At 45.9% G+C, this 22,500-nt stretch overlaps 1 protein-coding gene across 3 annotated transcripts in view; it reads left to right on the forward strand.

The window, feature by feature from the left end:
* Window positions 1–22,500, forward strand: part of LOC124045985 (plexin-A2-like) — a 349,620-nt gene that overhangs the window by 124,753 nt on the left and 202,367 nt on the right. For all 3 annotated transcript variants that reach the window (XR_006840933.1, XM_046365864.1, XM_046365866.1), the window contains exon 4: window positions 18,886–19,020. Coding sequence is in view for 2 of the 3 variants with exons in the window: in XM_046365864.1 (XP_046221820.1) it covers window positions 18,886–19,020 (135 nt within the window). In the remaining variant the exon portion in view is untranslated. The remainder of the gene's footprint in view (window positions 1–18,885; window positions 19,021–22,500) is intronic.

The following is a 22,500-nucleotide window of genomic DNA, read 5'->3' on the forward strand; positions in this document are numbered from 1 at the left end:
ATCCAAGTAAAAATCTATTTAAATTACAGGTTATAATGCAACGAAATAGGAAAAACGCCAAGAGGGATGAATACTTTTGCAAGGCACTGTAGCTTGTTGTCCATCTACTTGTATTTCAATGACTGGTCAAAACTCATTTTCTCATAGCTCTCTTGTGCCTCTGCAGCAGACATATGGTGAGCAATTTATTTGGAACATCAAATCTCAATAAAATCACAGTATCGAATCGCAATACATGTAGAATCGGGAGAATTGCAATACACATCGTATCGTCACCTTAGTATCGTGATAATATTGTATCGCGAGGTCCCTTGGCAATTCCAAGCCCTAGTGTGATTTGAGTGTGCGGTGATATATACAGACAGTATACAGTTCAATAGTCCATATATGCTAAACCCACCCATATCAATCGGCTTTCAAGAGCATGATCCTCAATATCGGTTTATGCAGCAATATTGATCTGTGAGGAAGCACATGCAATCCACACCCACACACACACCGGAACGAGGAAACAGCAGGGTGTGAATAGCAGGGTTAACTGGAGGTCTGATCCAACATATCCTGTTTGGATTCTCATACAGCAGCATCAGACTACATCCCTAATGGCACCCTAGTCCCTACCTAGTGCACTACTTTTGACCAGGGCCCATAGAGCTTTGGCAAAAAAGTAGTGCATTATGTAGGGAATAGGGTGCCAGTTGGGATGTAATCACAGTGTTTGTGTTGGAAAGACCCTGCTGAACAGAAACACAACACAGTCAGTCAACCAGTCAGTCAGTCTGTCGAATAGAATGTATTCACCAGGGATTGGGAACGCGTAACAACCCAATAACCCATGAAGAACACAACACAGCCTTTTGACTTCTTGATCAGAATGCTAATATCCATTAGCTCAAGAGAAGAGACACAATATACCAGTGACTTAGCATGCTCTGTACACTGGACAGGATATCTAATGGTGTCACTGCTAACTACAGCACTACACACACTTCCTCTGAATACCCTGCCGCTCTCGTGCCGGAGGGGAGGCGGGTTGCCATGGTAACATACCCCTCGTCCAGCGGCTCCGGGGTTGTGGCCTGCTTTTCTTTTTAGGAGGGAGTTCAGTGCGGGCTTCAATGAGTACAGTGTGTTCAATGGGGCACTGTCTTTGTGAATAGACCGGAGGCCAAGGAGACTCTTTCCCCCTAAACACTCTCCCCCCATCCCTGTGTCTGTCTTGGACAAGGAGACAGAGAGTGGCCAGTCCTATAGGGTTAGGACAGGCCAACGGGACTCTTTCAGCTTAACTCTCCCCTCCCTCTTTTGTCTGAGAGAAGGGAAGAGGGCTGCACTGCCTGGTCCATTGCCTTTGCTTGGATAAATCCCAGGCCTGCTCAGAGCAGAGCAGATCTGACAGGTCCAGGCAGGGGAGGCTGGATCAGTCGTATCAGATGGCCTGTAGAGATGGAAGAACTGGCTGCTTCCTGGGAGCCCTGTCTGTCCTTATCTCAGCCTGGAGTCCCACTGCAGAGACGACCACTCTCTCTCTTTCTCATATTCTCCCTCTGTCTCCCTCCATCCCTCCTTTTTTCCTATCCTCTATCCTCACCATCCCCTCACAGATGTCCTATAAATCACAGGACATTCTACATGGCTAGCTGCAGTCTGTTGCCCCCCCCCCTCCCTGGCCTGCAGTGATGAATAAATTACCCTTCCTGGCTTTGAACTGGGTTCCCCAAAAAGTGTATTTTGTGAGTAGTGAGTTTGTCTTTCGAGCCACTCCCCCTTCTTTCTCTCAACTGTGGTCTGAACATACATGGCCGGTCTGAATACACACGTTCACGCACATGTTCACGCACACACACAGACACACAGACACACAGACACACAGACACACACACACACACACACACACACACACACACACACACACACACACACACACACACACACACACACACACACACACACACACACACACACACACACACACACACACACACACACACACACACACACACACACACATATTACCATGATGTCTCTGTGGAGGACAGACAGGGTGTTAGGTCTGCCTTAACGCTCTGGTGCTATTTGACCCTCCAGTGGCTCTGGAGACCATAAAACATCTTTATAGACCTGGACTAATGAGATTAGGCTGTGTGTGTGTGTGTGTGTGTGTGTGTGTGTGTGTGTGTGTGTGTGTGTGTGTGTGTGTGTGTGTGTGTGTGTGTGTGTGTGTGTGTGTGTGTGTGTGTGTGTGTGTGTGTGTGTGTGTGTGTGTGTGTGTGTGTGTGTGTGTGTGTGTGTGTGTGTGTGTGTGTGTGGAGAAGAGAATCCCGTTACGTAGAAATCCCAAAACAGCTGTGCATGGGGCCACTGGGGTGCCTCTGCAGCAAAGCAGGGGGTTATAGGTTGGGAGCCAGGTCTGTAGGTTATTATGGCTGTCTCTCCTCTTAATTTCTTCAGAGCAATAGACACACACACAGAGAGAGATCTCTACTCTCTTTATTTTAGAGAGAGCTAGACATACAGCGGAACAGAGAGTTGTAATTATCCAGGGCCTCTTAAAGTAGCCAGTGAGAGGTCAAAGGTTGTGACATTCCCCACTCGCCACGCTCCCGGTGGAGCCTAGAGCCTGGAGCATGAGAGAGGGAGCCCAGGGTGGAAGGCTAGAAGCTAGGGGGGAGAGTGAGAGAGCTCCTGACCCTCCGTTAGGGAGCTGCTTCCCTCACTCCTTCCAGCCCTACTTTCTGACCCTTTTCTCCCCAGCCATCTCTCTCTCTCGCTCTCTCTCTCTCGCTCTCTCTCTCTCTCTCACTCTCTCTCTCATTCCTCCCTATCCCCCTTCCTCCTCGCTTTCCTTTCTATCTCTCCCATCCCCTGCTCTCCTTTAAAGTAAAATAACTCTGTTCTCTCTTCTCCCTGACTGTCCCTCTATCCACTCTCTTTCTACCTACCCCCCCCTTTCAGGCTCCAGTCACCTCAGGTCTCCAGTCTGCAGTGTGGCTGCTGTCAGGCCTAATGGGCAGCAGGCAATGTGTCATGAAGGAGCTGCTGCTACTAATGTGCACCTGATAAAGACAGCATAGCATGTCACAGCTTTATAGTGATATAATACATGAATCTATATGAGGATCACTCACCCCTGACTAACACCATAGTCTCAGCCGTGTCAAGTGCAACATGGACCATATAATGCAGGTCAGAGACAAGAGATTTGATGATATACATTATAACTGTAATATATTAGCTGGGACAGAGAGACTGAAAAACTGTCTATACACCCCATTATATACTGAACAGAAATATAAATGCAACATGCAACAATTTCAAAGATTTTGCTGAGTTACAGTACATACAAGGAAATCAGTCAATTTAGGCCCAAATCTATGGATTTCACATGACTGGGCTGGGGCGCAGCCATGGGTGGGCCTGGGAGGGCATAGGTCCACCCACTTGGGAGCCAGGTCCACCCACTGGGGAGCTAGAATCTAGAATATGCATATAATTGTCAGATTAGAAAACACTCTAAATTTTCCAAAACTGTCCGAATATTGTCTGTAAGTATAACAGAACTGATATTGCAGTCGAAAACCTGATGAAAATCCAACCAGGAAGTGCTGTTTTTCCTGAAAGATCTCTGTTCCATTGCATGCCTTCCCTCCATTTAAAGGGATATCAACCAGATTCCTTTTCCTATGGCTTCCGCATGATGTAAACAGTCTTTAGACATAGTTTCAGGCTTTTATTCTGAAAAATGAGAGAGAAAGATCACATCGCGTCAGTGGATGGCTGGGTGCCAGCAGCGTTTTGCATGCGCCAACAGAGTGGAGCAGACATTTTCTCTCTCCTATTGAAGAAGCTACAGTCCGGTTGAAGAATTATCGATTATATATTGTAAAAAACAACCTGAGGATTGATTAGAAAAAATGTTTGACATGTTTCTACGAACTTTATGCATACTATTTGGAAATTTCGTCTGCCCCATCGTGACCGCTCGAGCCAGTGGATTTCTGAACATAACGAGCCAAACAGATGGAGGTATTTTGGATATAAAAATAATCTTTATGGAACAAAAGGAACATTTATTGTGTAACTGGGAGTCTCGTGAGTGCAAACATCCGAAGATCATCAAAGGTAAGCGATTCATTTTATTGCTTTTCTGACTTTCGTCACCCATCTAATTTGCTGCTAGCTCTTTGTAATGTTTTGTCTGCTGAGAGAGATGTCCTTACATAAACGCTTGGTATGCTTTCGCCGAAAAGCTTTTTTGAAATCTGACATGCCAGGTGGATTAACAACAAGCTAACTTGTGGTTTGCTATATTGCACTTGTGATTTCATCAAAATTAAATATTTTTAGTAATTTGAATTTGGCGCTCTGCAATTCAGCGGATGTTGACGAAAATGATCCCGCTAATGGGATGAGTGCGTCAAGAAGTCAGCTTCTTGATATTCCACACCTGTTAGGTGGATGGACTATCTGGGCAAAGGAGAAATTCTCACTAACAGGGATGTAAACAAATTTGTGGGCAAGATTTGCGAGAAATACGATTTTTGTGCACATGGAACATTTCTGGGATCTTTTATTTTATCTCCTGAAACATGGGAACAACCCTTTACATGTTGCGTTTAGATTTTTGTTCAGTGTATATATTCCAGACTCTGACATTGCTCGTTCTGATGTGTCTTAATTTCCTTATTTTTCCTTTTTGATTATTTCTTATTGTTTTCTAGGTGTTATTACCACATTTATTTCAACATTTAAGTCCCTTAAATCCACAGGAATAAATTGGAACAATTTTATTCTACTATCCCCGGTTCGGATTTCTATCTCTATATTATCTGATTTAAAGAGGTATGTTAAGGGGGAGGTATTAGTCACGGAAGAAATATTTGTACTTTTGTCCGCCTCTGACTTTTGAAGTTGCTTTGATAAAAGTGCAGTAATTATCAGTCCATCGGCGCACACGCACGTACACACAGACACACACACTGCCTTGCTACTTCTGAAGGTTACTGTTGCCTGTCGCCAATAATTGCATTTTATCTGCTGTTTGCTTATATTTTCCCTCCATGTTTATTATCCATGTAAATAGTTTTCAATCTGTTCCCAAATGGTTGACATTTGTTTTTGCTCCTAGTGCCGTGGTAATTGACAGAGATAGTTTAGCTCTCTGTTAGTTGAACCTTAAGAAGTTTGCTGGTGTGCCACTCACTCCAGTTTGCCCATTCAGACGAGCTTTGTCAGGGTCTGCAATCCCCGCTGCACCCTCTGGCAGTGATACCCTCTCTACAGTGATACCCTCTCTACTATGTTATGCTCTGTACAGATATACCCTCTCTACAGTGATACCCTCTCTACTATGTTATGCTCTGTACAGATATACCCTCTCTACAGTGATACCCTCTCTACTATGTTATGCTCTGTACAGATATACCCTCTCTACAGTGATACCCTCTCTACTATGTTATGCTCTGTACAGATATACCCTCTCTACAGTGATACCCTCTCTACTATGTTATGCTCTGTACAGATATACCCTCTCTACAGTGATACCCTCTCTACTGTGTTATGCTCTGTACAGATATACAGTGATATCCTCTCTACAGTGATACCCAGTGATCTCTACTATGTTATGCTCTGTACAGATATACCCTCTCTACAGTGATACCCTCTACCCTCTCTACTATGTTATGCTCTGTACAGATATACCCTCTCTACAGTGATACCCAGTGATACCCTCTCTACTATGTTATGCTCTGTACAGATATACCCTCTCTACAGTGATACCCTCTCTACTATGTTATGCTCTGTACAGATATACTCTACAGTGATATCTACAGCTCTGAAACTCCTACAGTGATCTACTGTGTTATGCTCTGTACAGATATACCCTATCTACAGTGAAACCCTCTCTACTGTGTTATGCTCTGTACAGATATACCCTATCTACAGTGAAACCCTCTCTACTGTGTTATGCTCTGTACAGATATACCATATCTACAGTGAAACCCTCTCTACTGTGTTATGCTCTGTACAGATATACCCTATCTACAGTGAAACCCTCTCTACTGTGTTATGCTCTGTACAGATATACCCTCTCTACAGTGATACCCTCTCTACAGTGAAACCCTCTCTACTGTGTTATGCTCTGTACAGATATAACCTCTCTACAGTGATACCCTCTCTACAGTGATACCCTCTCTATACGGTGTTATGCTCTGTACAGATATACCCTCTCTACAGTGAAACCCTCTTTACACTGATACCCTCTCTACAGTGATACCCTCTCTACATTAAAACCCTCTCTAGTGATACCCTCTCTACAGTGATACCCTCTCTAATGATACACCATCTACAGTAAAACCTCTAGTGATACCCTCTCTACAGTGATACATTCTCTACAGTGATACATTCTCTACAGTGATACATTCTCTACAGTGATACATTCTCTACAGTGATACATTCTCTACAGTGAAACCGTCTCTAGTGGTACCCTCTCTACAGTGATACCCTCTCTACATTAAAACCCTCTCTAGTGATACCCTCTCTACAGTGAAACCCTCTCTACAGTGATACCCTGTCTACAGTGAAACCCTCTCTAGTGATACCCTCTCTACAGTGATACCCTGTCTAGTAGAGGTCGGCCGATTATGATTTTTCAATGCCGATAGCGATACCGATTATTGGAGGACCAAAAAAAGATGCTACCGATTAATTGGACGATTTTTATATATTTGTAATAATGACAATTACAACAATACTGAATGAACAGTGAACACTTTTATTTTAACTTAATATAATACATAAATAAAATCTATTTAGTTTAAAATAAATAATGAAACATGCTCAATTTGTTTTAAATAATGCAAAAACACAGTGTTGGAGAAGAAAGTAAAAGTGATATGAGCCATGTAAAAAAGCTAACGTTTAAGTTCCTTGCTCAGAACATATGAAAGCTGGTGGTTCAATATTCCCAGTTCTTCAATATTCCCAGTTAAGAAGTTTTATGTTGTAGTTATAGGAATTATGACGCATCGACTATTTCTCTCTATACCATTTGTATTTCATATACCTTTGACTATTGGATATTCTAATAGGCACTTTAGTATTGCCAGCCTAATCTCAGGAGTTGATAGGCTTGAAGTCATAATCAGTGCTGTGATCAAACATTGCTAAGAGCTACTGGCAAACGCAGTAAAGTTTGAATGAATGCTTACCAGCCTGCTGCTGCCTACCACCGCTCAATAAAATATCAAATCATAGACTTAATTATAATATAATAAACACAGAAATACGAGCCTTTGGTCATTAATATGGTCAAATGCGGAAACTATCATTTCGAAAGTAAAACGTTTATTCTTTCAGTGAAATACGGAACTGTTCCGTATTTTACTGAACGGGTGGCAACCCTAAGTAAAAAATATTGATGTTACATTGCACAACCTTCAACGTTGTGTCATAATTATGTAATATTCTGGCAGATTAGTTCACAACGAGCCAGGTGGCCCAAACTGTTGCATATACCCTGATACTGCGTGCAATGAACACAAGAGAAGTGACACAATTTCCCGAGTTAATATTGCCTGCTAACATGAATTTATTTTACCTAAATATGCAGGTATAAAAAAAATATACTTCTGTGTATTGATTTTAAGAAAGCATTGATGTTTATGGTTAGGTACATTTGTGCAACGACTGTGTTTTTTCGCGAATGCGCTTGTTAAATCATCACCCGTTTGGCGAAATAGGCTGTGATTTGATGATAAATTAACAGGCACCGCATTGATTATATGCAATGCAGGACAAGCTAGTTAACCTAGTAATATCATCAATCATGTGTAGTTAACTAGTGAATTTGTTAAGATTGATTGTTTTTTTATAAGATATGTTTAATGCTAGCTAGCAACTTATCTTGGGTCCTTGCTGCGCTCGCGTAACAGGTGGTCAGCCTGCCACGCAATGTAATCGGCCATAATCGGCTTCCAAAAATGCAGATTACCGATTGCTATGAAAACTTGAAACCGGCCCTCATTAATCGGCCATGCCCCCAATGCCTCCCTCTATCCCCCCATCTCTCCATTCCCCCAATGCCTTTCTCCCTCTATCCCCCATCTCTCCATTCCCCCAATGCCTCTCTCCCTCTATCCCCCATCCCTCCATTCCCCCAATGCCTCTCTCCCTCTATCCCCCATCCCTCCATTCCCCCAATGACTCCCTATCTCTATCCCCCATCTCTCCATTCCTCCAATGCCTCCCTCCCTCTATCCCCCATCTCTCCATTCCCCCAATGCCTCCCTACCTCTATCCCCCATCTCTCCATTCCCCCAATGCCTCCCTCCCTCTATCCCCCATCTCTCCATTCCCCCAGTGCCTCCCTACCTCTATCCCCCATCTCTCCAATCCCCCAATGCCTCCCTCCCTCTATCCCCCATCTCTCCATTCCCCCAATGCCTCCCCCCTCTATCCCCCATCCCTCCATTCCCCCAATGCCTCCCTACCTCTATCCACCATCTCTCCATTCCCCCAATGCCTCCCTCCCTCTGTCCCCCATCTCTCCATTCCCCCAATGCCTCTCTACCTCTATCCCCCATCTCTCCATTCCCCCAATGCCTCCCTCCCTCTATCCAACATCTCTCCATTCCCCCTCCCTCTTTCCCCCATCTCTCCATTCCCCCAATGCCTCCCTCCCTCTTTCCCCCATCTCTCCATTCCCCGAATGCCTCCCTACCTCTGTCCCCCATCTCCCCCCAATGCCTCCATCCGTGCTCTCTGTGAACTCACTTAGATGGTGTCCACTTCCCTCTGGGCCCGCTCAGCTTTTTAATGTGAGCCTAAATACAGTTGAAGTCGGAAGTTTACATACACTTAAATTGGAGTCATTAAAACTCATTTTTCAACCACTCCACAAATGTCTTGTTAACAAACTATAGTTTTGGCAAGTCGGTTAGGACATCTACTTTGTGCATGACACAAGTAATTTTTCCAACAGTTGTTTACAGACAGATTATTTCACTTATAATTCACTGTATCACAATTCCAGTAGGTCAGAAGTTTAAAAACACTAAGTTGACTGTGCCTTTAAACAGCTTGGAAAATTCCAGAAAATGGTGCCATGGCTTTAGAAGCCTCTGATAGTCTATTTGACATCATTTGAATCATTTGGAGGTGTACCTGTGGACGTATTTCAAGGCCTACCTTCAAACTCAGTGCTATTTACTTGTCATCATGGGAACATCTAAAGAAATCATCCAAGACCTCAGAAAAAACGTCTGGTTCATCCTTGGGAGCCATTTCCAAATGCCTGAATGTACCATGCACAGTGGGGCAAAAAAGCATTTAGTCAGCCACCAATTGTGCAAGTTCTCCCACTTAAAAAGATGAGAGAGGCCTGTAATTTTCATAGGTACACTTCAAATATGACAGACAAAATGAGAAGAAAAAAAATCCAGAAAATCACATTGTAGGATTTGTTATGAATTTATTTGCAAATTATGGTGCGAAAACGTACTTTGGTGCAAATCAATCCCAGAACAACAGCAAAGGACCTTGTGAAGATGCTGGAAGAAACAGGTACAAAAGTATCTATATCCACAAATGAGTCCTAGATTGACATAACCTGAAAGGCCGCTCATCAAGGAAAAACCCACTAGACAAAAGCCAGACTACGGTTTGCAACTGCACATGGGGACAAATATATTTTTGGAGAAATGTCCTCTGGTCTGATGAAACAAAAATAGAACTGTTTGGCCATAATGATCATCGTTATGTTTGGAGGAAATCCTATAGAACATTTGTGGGCAGAACTGAATAAGCATGTGCGAGCAAGTAGGCCTACAAACCTGACTCAGTTATACCTGCTCTGTCAGGAGGAATGAGCCAAAATTCACCCAACTTTTTGTGTGAAGCTTGTGGAAGGCTACCCGAGACGTTTGACCCAAGTTACACTATTTAAAGGCATTGCTATCAAATACTAATTGAGTGTATGTAAACTTCTGACCCACTGGGAATGCGATGGAAGAAATAAAAGCTGAAATAAATCATTCTCTCTACTATTATTCTGACATTTCACATTCTTAAAATAAAGTGGTGATCCTAACTGACCTAAGACAGGGAATATTTACTATGATTAAATGTCAGGAATTGTGAAAAACTGAGTTGAAATGTAGTTGGCTAAGGTGTATGTAAACCTCCGACTTCAACTGTATACCCTGCTGCATTGTACTCCTGGGCCTAATGTGTGTGCGTTTTAGTTTTGTTTGTGTGGTGTATGGGGATCAGGGTTACTCCTGATCTCATCTCACCACACGCTCTTAATTCACTGGTCTGGTTTCTATTTAAACAATGGAAGAGAACAGGAGAAAACGCTGACACTACTATTTCGGGCTTTCAGTTATGAGAGAGAGCGAGAGAGAGAGAGACGTGAGCAGGGTAGATTGCTATGGCGTCTGTATACTATTAATGCTTCAGTCAATACTGGCATTAACCCTGTAATCTATCTGTAACGTAAATGCTGATCGATGGAATAGGTCATAGAAAGGTAGACTGTTCTATATGATGTTTACTAGAAATACTGATTAGAAGAGACGTTTGTGAGGAGAGGGTTAACCCGGCTGAACATAGCAGCAGCTATACCAATCAATATGGTTTATGGAGCCTGGCCAGGTATATGATGTAATTGCCCTGTATCGACTCTTGCCCATATAAAGCATAGTGTTTGTTATAGCGCCACCGTCATCGTCAGGTGGTTCTGTGTACTGCAATCACAGTAACATGTTTGCCAGTGGTGAGGAAAACTAACAAGCTAAATGAACCCAGCTCAGCCCAGCGAGCGCACCACTGGACTGGGTGATAGTGATTCATGATATTAATCAGGTGGTATTTCTGGCAACTGACATTTAGGCCTCAGCCAGTTTGCTTAAGGGGCTAGGGAGGGGAGGAGAAGAGAGAGGGGAGGGGAGGGGAGCAGGGAGGGAGGGAGAGGAGGGGAGGAGAGCAGGGGAGGGGAGAGGTGGAGGAGAGGAGAGGGGAGGAGATGGGGAGGGTTTCTGTGGCAGACTCTAGGCCTATATATGTTTGAAACGGGAATGTGGATATGAGAAGTGACAAGGGAAAGACATGACACAATGGCCTGCAGGTAAATTACTTCATTAGCGAAGTGACATTTTAATTGAGCATCTAGAAAGGTTGAAAGTGTACTTGGAGAGGGGAGGGAGAAGTCTCAATTCAATTATGATCCGGTTTTGATTGACACAGCAGGTACAGACAGTAATACTAATGATTTTATACCTCTCCTGCGGTAGTTACTCAAGCTGGTTTGTGTGTGACCTGTTTGGATTTGGACGCCATTTTAAAAACTGCACTCTGTCCTTTGTTTGCAGGTTCTAGAACCTTCTAAAAGAGCACCATCACGTGATTCCTCCCTCCCGCTCCCTCTCTCCAGTCAGACAGACAGAGAGGCCTACTCAGGTTTCAGGAGGGTTTACGATGGGAAGTGATACATATCCAACATAGTCGTGTTGCCTCTTATGAGGGCTTACATCATACAACAGGAAACAGATTTTTAAAAAGCCATCATAGATATACACACACACACACACACACACACACACACACACACAGACACACACACACACACACACACACACACACACACACACACACACACACACACACACACACACACACACACACACACACACACACACACACACACACACACACACACACAGACAGACAGACAGACAGACAGACAGACAGACAGACAGACAGACAGACAGACAGACAGACAGACAGACAGACAGACAGACAGACAGACAGACAGACAGACAGACAGACAGACAGACAGACAGACAGACAGACAGACAGACAGACAGAACACACACAGAACACACACAGAACATTTTTAGATTCTGCTGATGGCAGAATTGTTCCGGCTGACACTGATGATGATTTAGATGTGTTATCCAGGCAGAGAGGAGCTCAGGTTTTCTCCCAGCTGGTTTGAGAGCGAGAGAGAGAGATTGGGAATGTTTGTGCGTGCTTGTGTGTGTGTGTGTGCTCACACATATGTGTTTTAGAGAGAGAGAGATGCGAAATAAATACTATTATCCACCCTCCCTCCATTCCACCTGAAGTAAAGAAATACAATAGGAGTCTGCTACATTTCAAGAGGGACGTCCAGGAGGGACGTATGAGGTGATAGTGGAAGTGAATCTAGCTGTAGTTCAGTGTTCAGCTGTCCTGTCCTGTCCTTGGTGAATTGGTGGAAACTGTAGGTGTGTGTGTGTGTGTTGAAGTAAGGATGTGGCACTGAATGGTTCAGGGGCGAGGAGGTGGCAGTGTGACACGGCCATGGCTCCTTACACCTGGTGTGTGGGCAATGAATTTCACCCCAGGGTGACACACTCCCCCGGGGCACTGGCCTTGAGGAGCTCTCCCTCTCCCCCAAGGATGTGATGATGTGGCCACATCCATCAGCCAGGGCCCCGGGGGCCAGGATGGAGCCATCAGCGCACATCTCACACCCAGGTGTCACGCTCCTTTCACCCAGACACGTGGGCTCACAGGCTGGCTAGAGCAGAACAGACTAACTAGGCCTTTCATTCACACAGACCAGAGCAGAGAACACTGACTGAGTGCTGAGCACTTGCAGTGGGCCATCACACAGGACCATCAAACCATGGAGGCTTTCAGACGAGCTCCATTGCCTCTCACAGTGGTGCTGCTACAGCCCATCAGTTATTATCAGGCTCCCTGGGAGGATAAACCACATCGCAGATCACATCTATTCTATTGCGTGATATTGCACCATTGGTCTCCATCAGATGGAATAGGATTGATTAGTCAGGCCTTATTTGGGCTGTTCACTTCTCTCAACCCCTCTAGCCCGTGTCTGTGTGGCTGTCTGGGTAACAATGGTAACACCTGAGCCCTGGCAGAGATCTGCAGGGTGGGTCACTGTTAGGGTCACGTGGGCACTGTGCTTAGAAGAGCCATGGGAGATCATGCCAAATGGCACCTTATGGGCCCTGGTCAGAAGTCGTACACTATGTAGGGAATAGGGTGCCATTTGGGACACAGCCGTATGCTTTTATGGAATCTAATCCAGTGTGTGGCGTGGATCAGGCAGATAACGCCCGGGCAGCCTCAGCTGAGTGCCTATCCTATCCCTCCTATCTACCTTATCGCCACAACAGTTGAACAGGGTGAGAATGGATTAGTGCGGAATTAGATTGGAGGCTAGATACTGTAGGCCAGCTGCAGGACAGATTACAGTGGTGCGGTGGGGATCCTGCTATGCTCTGCTCTGTTCTCTCAGTCAGCTCTCTCACTGGGAGCTGCTGGCTCTATACACCCAGCTGAGTCGTCTAACCCATAGTCTCCTCAACAGAATGTACTGGGAGATTCTCCTCAAGCCTGGAGATTCTTCTCTCTGTCAGCTAGCTCTCTCACTAGGTGCTGGCCCTACATGTAGTATACTGATGGATTGTTTATGCTTCTAACTAATTGATATAATCTCCTCAACAGATTACTGTTGGGAAATTCTCCTGTAGAAGTGTTGGAGTATGGGATGCAGTCTTGGTTGTGGTAATATCAATAGATTTATAGTATTGGAGTACTGCACATTCACCGCCAGTCACCCTCAGTATGCCTGTTAGTGTTGGCAGATATACCATAGGAAATGTATTACGTCTCGGTCACACCAACACCTCATTGACGGCTGGAGATGGAAAATAGTTTTACATCCAAATATGACAGAAATGTGTTTAAGCACTGTATCTGCATAGTTTACTGCTGGTTAAATGAAAAGGTCTTTAAAGCTGCAATGTGTCACTTTTTGGGAGACCCGACCAAATTCACATAGAAATGTGAGTTATTATCTGTCAATCCCATTGAAAGCAAGTCTAAGAAGCGATAGGTATGTTCTATCTGTGCCATTTCTATGCTTCCCGTTCATAGTTTTGCATCTTTTACTTTGGGTTCTGTACACAGCTGCATCATTAAGACAAGGAGAATCGTACGTGTTCGGGCTGGAGGAGGTTCGTGAATGTCATAGATAAGCAGCATCTCATCACAAATTGGATGCATCAGACTACTAGACCAACGAGACCAACTTTACTGCCAATGTTTCACTGCTAAACATATTTCCATGTTCAAATCCAGAAGTTAAATGAGTCCCTTTCAATGTGCTACATATCTCCTTGCTAAGTGCTACATTTCTCCTTGCTAAGTGCTACGTATCTCCTTGCTAAGTGCTACATATCTCCTTGCTAAGTGCTATATATCTCCTTGCTAAGTGCTACATATCTCCTTGCTAAGTGCTACATATCTCCTTGCTAAGTGCTACATATCTCCTTGCTAAGTGCTACATATCTCAGTGCTAAGTGCTATATATCACCTTGCTAAGTGCTACATATCTCCTTGCTAAGTGCTAAATGACTCCATGCTTAGTGCTACATGTCTCCTTGCTAAGTGCTACATATATCCTTGCTAAGTACCACATATCTCCTTTCTAAGTGCTACATATCTCCTTGCTAAGTGCTACATATCTCCTTGCTAAGTGCTACATATCTCCTTGCTAAGTGCTACATATCTCCTTGCTAAGTGCTACATATCTCCTTGCTAAGTGCTACATATCTCCTTCCTAAGTGCTACATATCTCCTTCCTAAGTGCTACATATCTCCTTGCTAAGTGCTACATATCTCCTTGCTAAGTGCTACATATCTCCATGCTGAGTGCTACATATCACCTTGCTGAGTGCTACATATCTCCTTGCTAAGTGCTACATATCTCCTTGCTAAGTGCTACATATCTCCATGCTGAGTGCTACATATCACCTTGCTGAGTGCTACATATCTCCTTGCTAAGTGCTACATATTTCCTTGCTAAGTGCTACACGTCTAGGAATACATGTTCTTCTAGAAGCCCAATACTGTATGTTCAGAGGAATCTAAACCGTTTGTATATCAAATGCATTTATAATGTGTAATATGTTGTATTTATAGAGTGAACTGAACAATCTGAACGCCCTCCCGTTTCCCCTACACACATTCATGTGACTTTTCCCCTGGATTTATTCAGCTCTGTCCCTAGACAAATTGCTGTGCCCAGTCAGCCACACTCAGTGAGCCAGACCCTGGCAGACTTCCTCCCAACTCGAGAGGGGAAAGCAAAGAGCAGTTTGGATTGGAGTTTGGTCAATCTTCAAAACCTTTTCCAGGGTGCTTACATGCCCGTATCAAAAGAGCCCAGCTGGCAGGGGCCCCTATGGGACCCAGGGCTTCAGCAGCCCCTGCCACAGACCCCCCTATACCCCCTGCTTTCATGGTCCTGAGCTGGTTCTGCATATGATATAGTGAGTAGAGGACACTGGTAGGGTTTCTCCTCTCCAGCGGGTGAATGGAGAGACTGAACGGTTGTGCTCTCCACAGTCATTGCTCCCGTTCATGCTCTCATTCGTAGCTTTCTAACTGACCAACGAGACAGTTGAGGGCAACCTAAACACTTATTTCTACCCCAGTTTCCCCCTGTAAACTTCTTCTGATAGCGCTCTCGCTGTTATAGTATGTATGCCATTTAGTATGTATGAATGCACCCCAGTCTGTCCAGAAGTCAACTCTAGGTCAGCAAACAAGGTTCATGATTGTGAAACTAAAATTAACCTTAAGCTAGCTAACAGTATGCACGGCCCCATAGCTTTGGTGTGTTCCTATGAACAATGGTCTGCTGAAGGTCTAACCGTTTTCACACATGTACCGTGTTTTTCAACAGTCTCATCCATCTTCGTCTGTGTCCCTGCCTCTGTTCCTCTGGTTCTGCTCTCAGCACTGGGGAGAGAGAGATGGCTTATGGTGGGTTGGTAATGGCTGAGGTGTTGACATGAGGCCAGGGAAAGGGTTGGCTCAGCAGAGGGGAGTTTCTGTAAAGGAGGGAGTGTAATACCCACTGAGGGAGAGGAGTGGGGAGGAGACAGAGGATGGGGAAAGGAGAGGAAAGTAGGGTGGTACATTTAACCGTTAGAAACTCTCTCCCAATAGCCTATAGATAAATAATTGAGGGGTCAAGATGGACTGAGCAGCGTGAGTGTATGAGGAAATCATGCTGAGAGAGTAGGTGAGAGGGAAAGGGAGATTGTCAGACCTACAGTGAGGTTAGATGTGAGAGAGAGGAAAGCTTTCTCTTTTTGGATAGAAGTCCACTGGCATCAGCCCTACTCTCTCTCTCCACCACTCTCTCCACCTCTCTCTCTCCACCACTCTCTCCACCTCTCTCTCTCCACCTCACGCTCTATCTCTCTGTAAAGTGCCTCTATCTGAGAATGTCAAGGGAGATGTTCAAGTACTTTACCTCACAAGCTGCGTGCCTGGAATGGTTTTCCCTACTCGTGGAGTGTATCATGGGGGAGTTTAGTACCTCTACAGAACAGCATCCGTCTGTCCATACGCCCCCTAAATGTGAAAAACAGCTGTGTGTGTGTGTCGGGGTCTTCTGTAGTGGGCTGGGGGACGGGGACAGAGAGCAGAGGGGTGTGTGTGTGTGTGTGTGTGTGTGTGTGTGTGTGTGTGTGTGTGTGTGTGTGTGTGTGTGTGTGTGTGTGTGTGTGTGTGTGTGTGTGTGTGTGTGTGTGTGTGTGTGTGTGTGTGTGTGTGTGTGTGTGTGTGTGTGTGTGTGACTAGGCAGTGACTTTGTTCAGTGCTCCCTGGACAGTGTGTGTTCTGTGATAGTGATATGATTCAGATCAAGTGCAGACATTGTGTGTGGAAGGTCAGAGTTATCTAGTGGTCTCCTGTGGTTGCAGACACACAGCACAACACAGCCAGCTGACAGAGAGAGTGCTAGTCCCCTCAGACACACACACACACACACACACACACACACACACGCACACACGCACATACACACCTACTCTCTCTCGCACACATCCACACAAACACACACACACACACACACCTACGCTCGCTCGCTTGCTCACACACACAAACACACACACAAATGCAGACTCTCTTTCTCACACATGCATGGAGATCTGTCTGAGAGGTCAGATCCTGAAGTGGGCTCCCTCTGCTCTCTGCAAACATTACCACCATGAGCCCAACACACACACAAACACTCTCTCTCTCTCTCTCTCTCTCTCTCTCTCTCTCTCTCTCTCTCACACACACACACACAGACACACACGGATTAAGATACTCAAATACACTCAAAGAAACGCAGGCTCTCTCTCACACACACACACACACACACACACACACACACACACACACACACACACACACACACACACACACACACACACACACACACACACACACACACACACACACACACACACACACACACACACACACACACACACACACACACACACACACACACACACACACTCATCCCGGGTCAACAGCATCATCTCACAGCATGTACTCACGGCATGTCTCCCTCTTGCTTTGTGGATTAACATATTTGCTTTTATGATATTCTTTCTCCATCTCCCTCTCTGCCGTAAATGTAAATGTCAGTAACCAGATTAAGGATGGGCGGGCGCCTCCCCCACATCCTGCCTGCTGCGTATGGTTTTCACATATGTAGGTCTGCTACGAGGCTTGTGTTTGCGTTACGCTGCTGCTAGGCAGGGTGAGGGTCAGGACTGACATGGAATGGAACCGCTGGTTTTCACATTCAGCTTCTGTTCAGAAGCTATTCAGTCTTTGAGCTGTGCTCACCCATACGGAACCATACGGCCCGGCTCTATGGACCTGGCTAACCCTGGCTAACCTCTAGGCTTTGAGGCAATGAATCAGGGCTGTAGTTCAACTTCCTTCACCTTTGTTCTATTGTGTTTGGCCCCTATAACCGCCCCCCGCCCTCGCCCCTCCTCCCGGAGGACCTTCTCATGACAAACATGTGACCTTGAGACGACCCCCTTGGGTGGGGCTGGTGGGTGTGGTAGGGGTGAGGGTTTCGTTGTGGGGCCGGGGTGCTCTTTGGGCCTGTCACCCTGGGAATAGATATACGGGGATAGAGAGGAAGGAGGGGCCCAACAGATGATAGAGCCATCAGCTTTCATGTTACCACAGTGACACGTGACATGTGACATCACACAGCTATCTCTCTTTCACGCCGCCGCCAGTCGCCAGGGTCCCATGGTCCCTCCGGAGATTTACTGTCACCTTTGTTTGGGAAGTGGCAACCTTGGTAGCCTTTCGTTTGGGAAGTGGCAACCTTGGTAGCCTTTTGTTTGGGAAGTGGCAACCTTGGTAGCCTTTGTTTGGGAAGTGGCAACCTTGGTAGCCTTTGTTTGGGAAGTGGCAACCTTTATTTGGGAAGTGGCAACCTTTATTTGGGAAGTGGCAACCTTTATTTGGGAAGTGGCAACCTTTATTTGGGAAGCGGCAACCTTTATTTGGGAAGCGGCAATCTTTATTTGGGAAGCGGCAACCTTTATTTGGGAAGCGGCAACCTTTATTTGGGAAGCGGCAACCTTTATTTGGGAAGCGGCAATCTTTATTTGGGAAGCGGCAATCTTTATTTGGGAAGCGGCAACCTTTATTTGGGAAGCGGCAACCTTTATTTGGGAAGCGGCAACCTATATTTGGGAAGCGGCAACCATTATTTGGGAAGCGGCAACCATTATTTGGGAAGCGGCAACCTTTATGACCTACACCAATGTCAGAAAAAAGACAAGTCCTAGCATGTGGCTTTAACATTGAGATCCCTAATGTCATGTTTGAGACAATATATCTAGATATCTAATATATCTGAGGCCATTTGAAATGCTATACTGCCGTCATACTTACTTTTTCATACAACACAGTAACATCTAACCTCAGTGTGTCTCTGTCTCGTGTGTTTAATACAGGAATGTTAACCCTTTGTGTGTCTCTCTGTCCGGTCAGATCCGTGTGGACGGTCCTCCTCACGGTGGGGTGCAGTATGAGACGAAGCTGGTCATCAAGGACGGCAGCCCCATCCTCAGAGACATGGCCTTCTCTCTGGACCACAACTACCTCTACGTCATGTCAGAGAAACAGGTGAGTAAAGCCACACACACACAATGCTGCTGTTCAGTAGAAGACATGTCACAGGGGTACATTGTGACTGCACGTACAGCTGATATCAAAGTGTGTATGTGTGTGTGTGTGTGTGTGTGTTTGCACGCTCTGATAGCCACTCCACCCCCCCACCCCTTTGTGTGACACTATAAGTAACCAGGGTGGCACGCAGGCAGTGTGCGTGTTTGTGTGTGTGTGTGTGTGTGTGTGTGTGTGTGTGTGTGTGTGTGTGTGTGTGTGTGTGTGTGTGTGGGGGGTGACAGTATCTGGTAATGTAGGAAGGAGAGGGTATTAGGGATGAGGGTAGAGAGGGAGGGAGGGAGACATGGAAGAGACATGGAGGGGACAGAGAGGAGACATGGAGGGGACAGAGAGGAGACATGGAGGAGACAGAGAGGAGACATGGAGGGGACATGGAGGAGACATGGAGGAGACAGAGAGGAGACAGAGAGGAGACAGAGAGGAGACAGAGAGGAGACATGGAGGAGACAGAGAGGAGACATAGAGGAGACAGAGAGGAGACATGGAGGAGACATGGAGGAGACAGAGAGGAGACAGAGAGGAGACATGGAGGGGACAGAGAGGAGACATGGAGGGGACAGAGAGGAGACATGGAGGAGACAGAGAGGAGACATGGAGGAGACAGAGAGGAGACATGGAGGAGACAGAGAGGAGACAGAGAGGAGACATGGAGGAGACATGGAGGGGACAGAGAGGAGACATGGAGGAGACAGAGAGGAGACATGGAGGGGACATGGAGGAGACATGGAGGAGACAGAGAGGAGACAGAGAGGAGACAGAGAGGGGACAGAGAGGAGACATGGAGGAGACAGAGAGGAGACATGGAGGAGACAGGAGGAGACAGAGAGGAGACATGCAGGAGACATGGAGGAGACAGAGAGGAGACAGAGAGGAGACATGGAGGGGACAGAGAGGAGACATGGAGGGGACAGAGAGGAGACATGGAGCAGACAGAGAGGAGACATGGAGGAGACAGAGAGGAGACATGGAGGAGACAGAGAGGAGACAGAGAGGAGACATGGAGGAGACATGGAGGGGACAGAGAGGAGACATGGAGGAGACAGAGAGGAGACATGGAGGGGACATGGAGGAGACATGGAGGAGACATGGAGGAGACAGAGAGGAGACATGGAGGGGACAGAGAGGAGACATGGAGGGGACAGAGAGGAGACATGGAGGAGACAGAGAGGAGACATGGAGGAGACATTTTTGTTTTGTTTTTGTTTTTCACCTTTATTTAACCAGGTAGGCTAGTTGAGAACAAGTTCTCATTTACAATTGCGACCTGGCCAAGATAAAGCAAAGCAGTTCGACAGATACAACGACACAGAGTTACACATGGAGTAAAACAAACATACAGTCAATAATACAGTATAAACAAGTCTATATACAATGTGAGCAAATGAGGTGAGAAGGGAGGTAAAGGAAAAAAAGGCCATGGTGGCAAAGTAAATACAATATAGCAAGTAAAACACTGGAATGGTAGTTTTGCAATGGAAGAATGTGCAAAGTAGAAATAAAAATAATGGGGTGCAAAGGAGCAAAATAAATTAATTAATTAAATACAGTTGGGAAAGAGGTAGTTGATTGGGCTAAATTATAGGTGGGCTATGTACAGGTGCAGTAATCTGTGAGCTGCTCTGACAGTTGGTGCTTAAAGCTAGTGAGGGAGATAAGTGTTTCCAGTTTCAGAGATTTTTGAAGTTCGTTCCAGTCATTGGCAGCAGAGAACTGGAAACAGAGGCGGCCAAAGAAAGAATTGGTTTTGGGGGTGACTAGAGAGATATACCCGCTGGAGCGTGTGCTACAGGTGGGAGATGCTATGGTGACCAGCGAGCTGAGATAAGGGGGGACTTTACCTAGCAGGGTCTTGTAGATGACATGGAGCCAGTGGGTTTGGCGATGAATATGAAGCGAGGGCCAGCCAACGAGAGCGTACAGGTCGCAATGGTGGGTAGTATATGGGGCTTTGGTGACAAAACGGATTGCACTGTTATAGACTGCATCCAATTTGTTGAGTAGGGTATTGGAGGCTATTTTGTAAATGACATCGCCAAAGTCGAGGATTGGTAGGATGGTCAGTTTTACAAGGGTATGTTTGGCAGCATGAGTGAAGGATGCTTTGTTGCGAAATATGAAGCCAATTCTAGATTTAACTTTGGATTGGAGATGTTTGATATGGGTCTGGAAGGAGAGTTTACAGTCTAACCAGACACCTAAGTATTTGTAGTTGTCCACGTATTCTAAGTCGGAGCCGTCCAGAGTAGTGACGTTGGACAGGCGGGTAGGTGCAGGTAGCGATCGGTTGAAGAGCATGCATTTAGTTTTACTTGTATTTAAGAGCAATTGGAGGCCAGGGAAGGAGAGTTGTATGGTATTGAAGCTTGCCATGACATGGAGGGGACAGAGAGGAGACATGGAGGAGACAGAGAGGAGACATAGAGGAGACAGAGCGTAGGGAACTGGCTGGCTGCGTGGTCTGAAGAAAAAGTGAGTGATGAGGGGAAGCTGGAGGAGTGAGGAGGAGGAGACAAAGTGCAAGGTCACCCCGTCACCACACTTCTAATGAAGTGACAAAGCGTGGCCACCACAGCACAGCAGTAGCTGATAGCAGATAGCCATCAATAGGGCCTCGTATTAAACAGGCTCAGAGGAGAAGAGAGCAGAGACTCAAAGACATCCGGCTACACAGCATTACCCTGTCATACAGAGGTGACAGATGACTGTCTCTCCTCTCCTCCTACCTTTTAAAGAGAAACCAACTGGCCTCCACTGGGCCCAAGGAGGGACTGAGGCAGGTCACATAAGGAAGGAGACTGGCTCTGTATATGGCAAGGCTGGAATACCCTGGTAGCTAGCTTCTGGCTACTCTATCTAGACGACCTGCCATCACCAACTGCCCCTGTAGTCTCTTCTAGTCACATGATCAGGAAAGCAAAGGAATGGGCATCCCTGATTGGGTTGATTCCTGCACATGCCCAGTGTACGTTGCTAGGCTGCTGATTGGTGTTGATGTATTTTAGAGTGTCTTCCATTTGTGCTTTGGTCTCGGTGCAGGCTTTGATTTGTCGTCCTTCACTCAGTCATGTGTGAAGAAGAGTAGTGACGTGTCCATTGTTGTCACTCGTATTTTGGCAGTGGGTCGCCTGTCTCTCTCTCTCTCTCCAGGTGCTAGTGGGGGCGTAGACAATGTGGATGAGGACGTCACACCGCCACTGACTTGTTGCCGTGCTTGTTGCCGTGCATGTTCAACGGGGCTGCTTCTCTGCTCCACAGTCACACTTCACAGAGTAACAGGATTAGGATTCAGCCCAAGTCAGACACGCTCTATACTACACACCCACAGTGTCTCCCTTTCTTTCTTTCTTTCTTTCTTTCTTTCTTTCTTTCTTTCTCTCTTTCTTTTCTCTCTCTCTCTCTCTCTCTTGCTCTCTCTCT

This window comes from Oncorhynchus gorbuscha, linkage group LG10 (assembly GCF_021184085.1).
Source record: "Oncorhynchus gorbuscha isolate QuinsamMale2020 ecotype Even-year linkage group LG10, OgorEven_v1.0, whole genome shotgun sequence".
Lineage (NCBI taxonomy): Eukaryota > Metazoa > Chordata > Actinopteri > Salmoniformes > Salmonidae > Oncorhynchus > Oncorhynchus gorbuscha.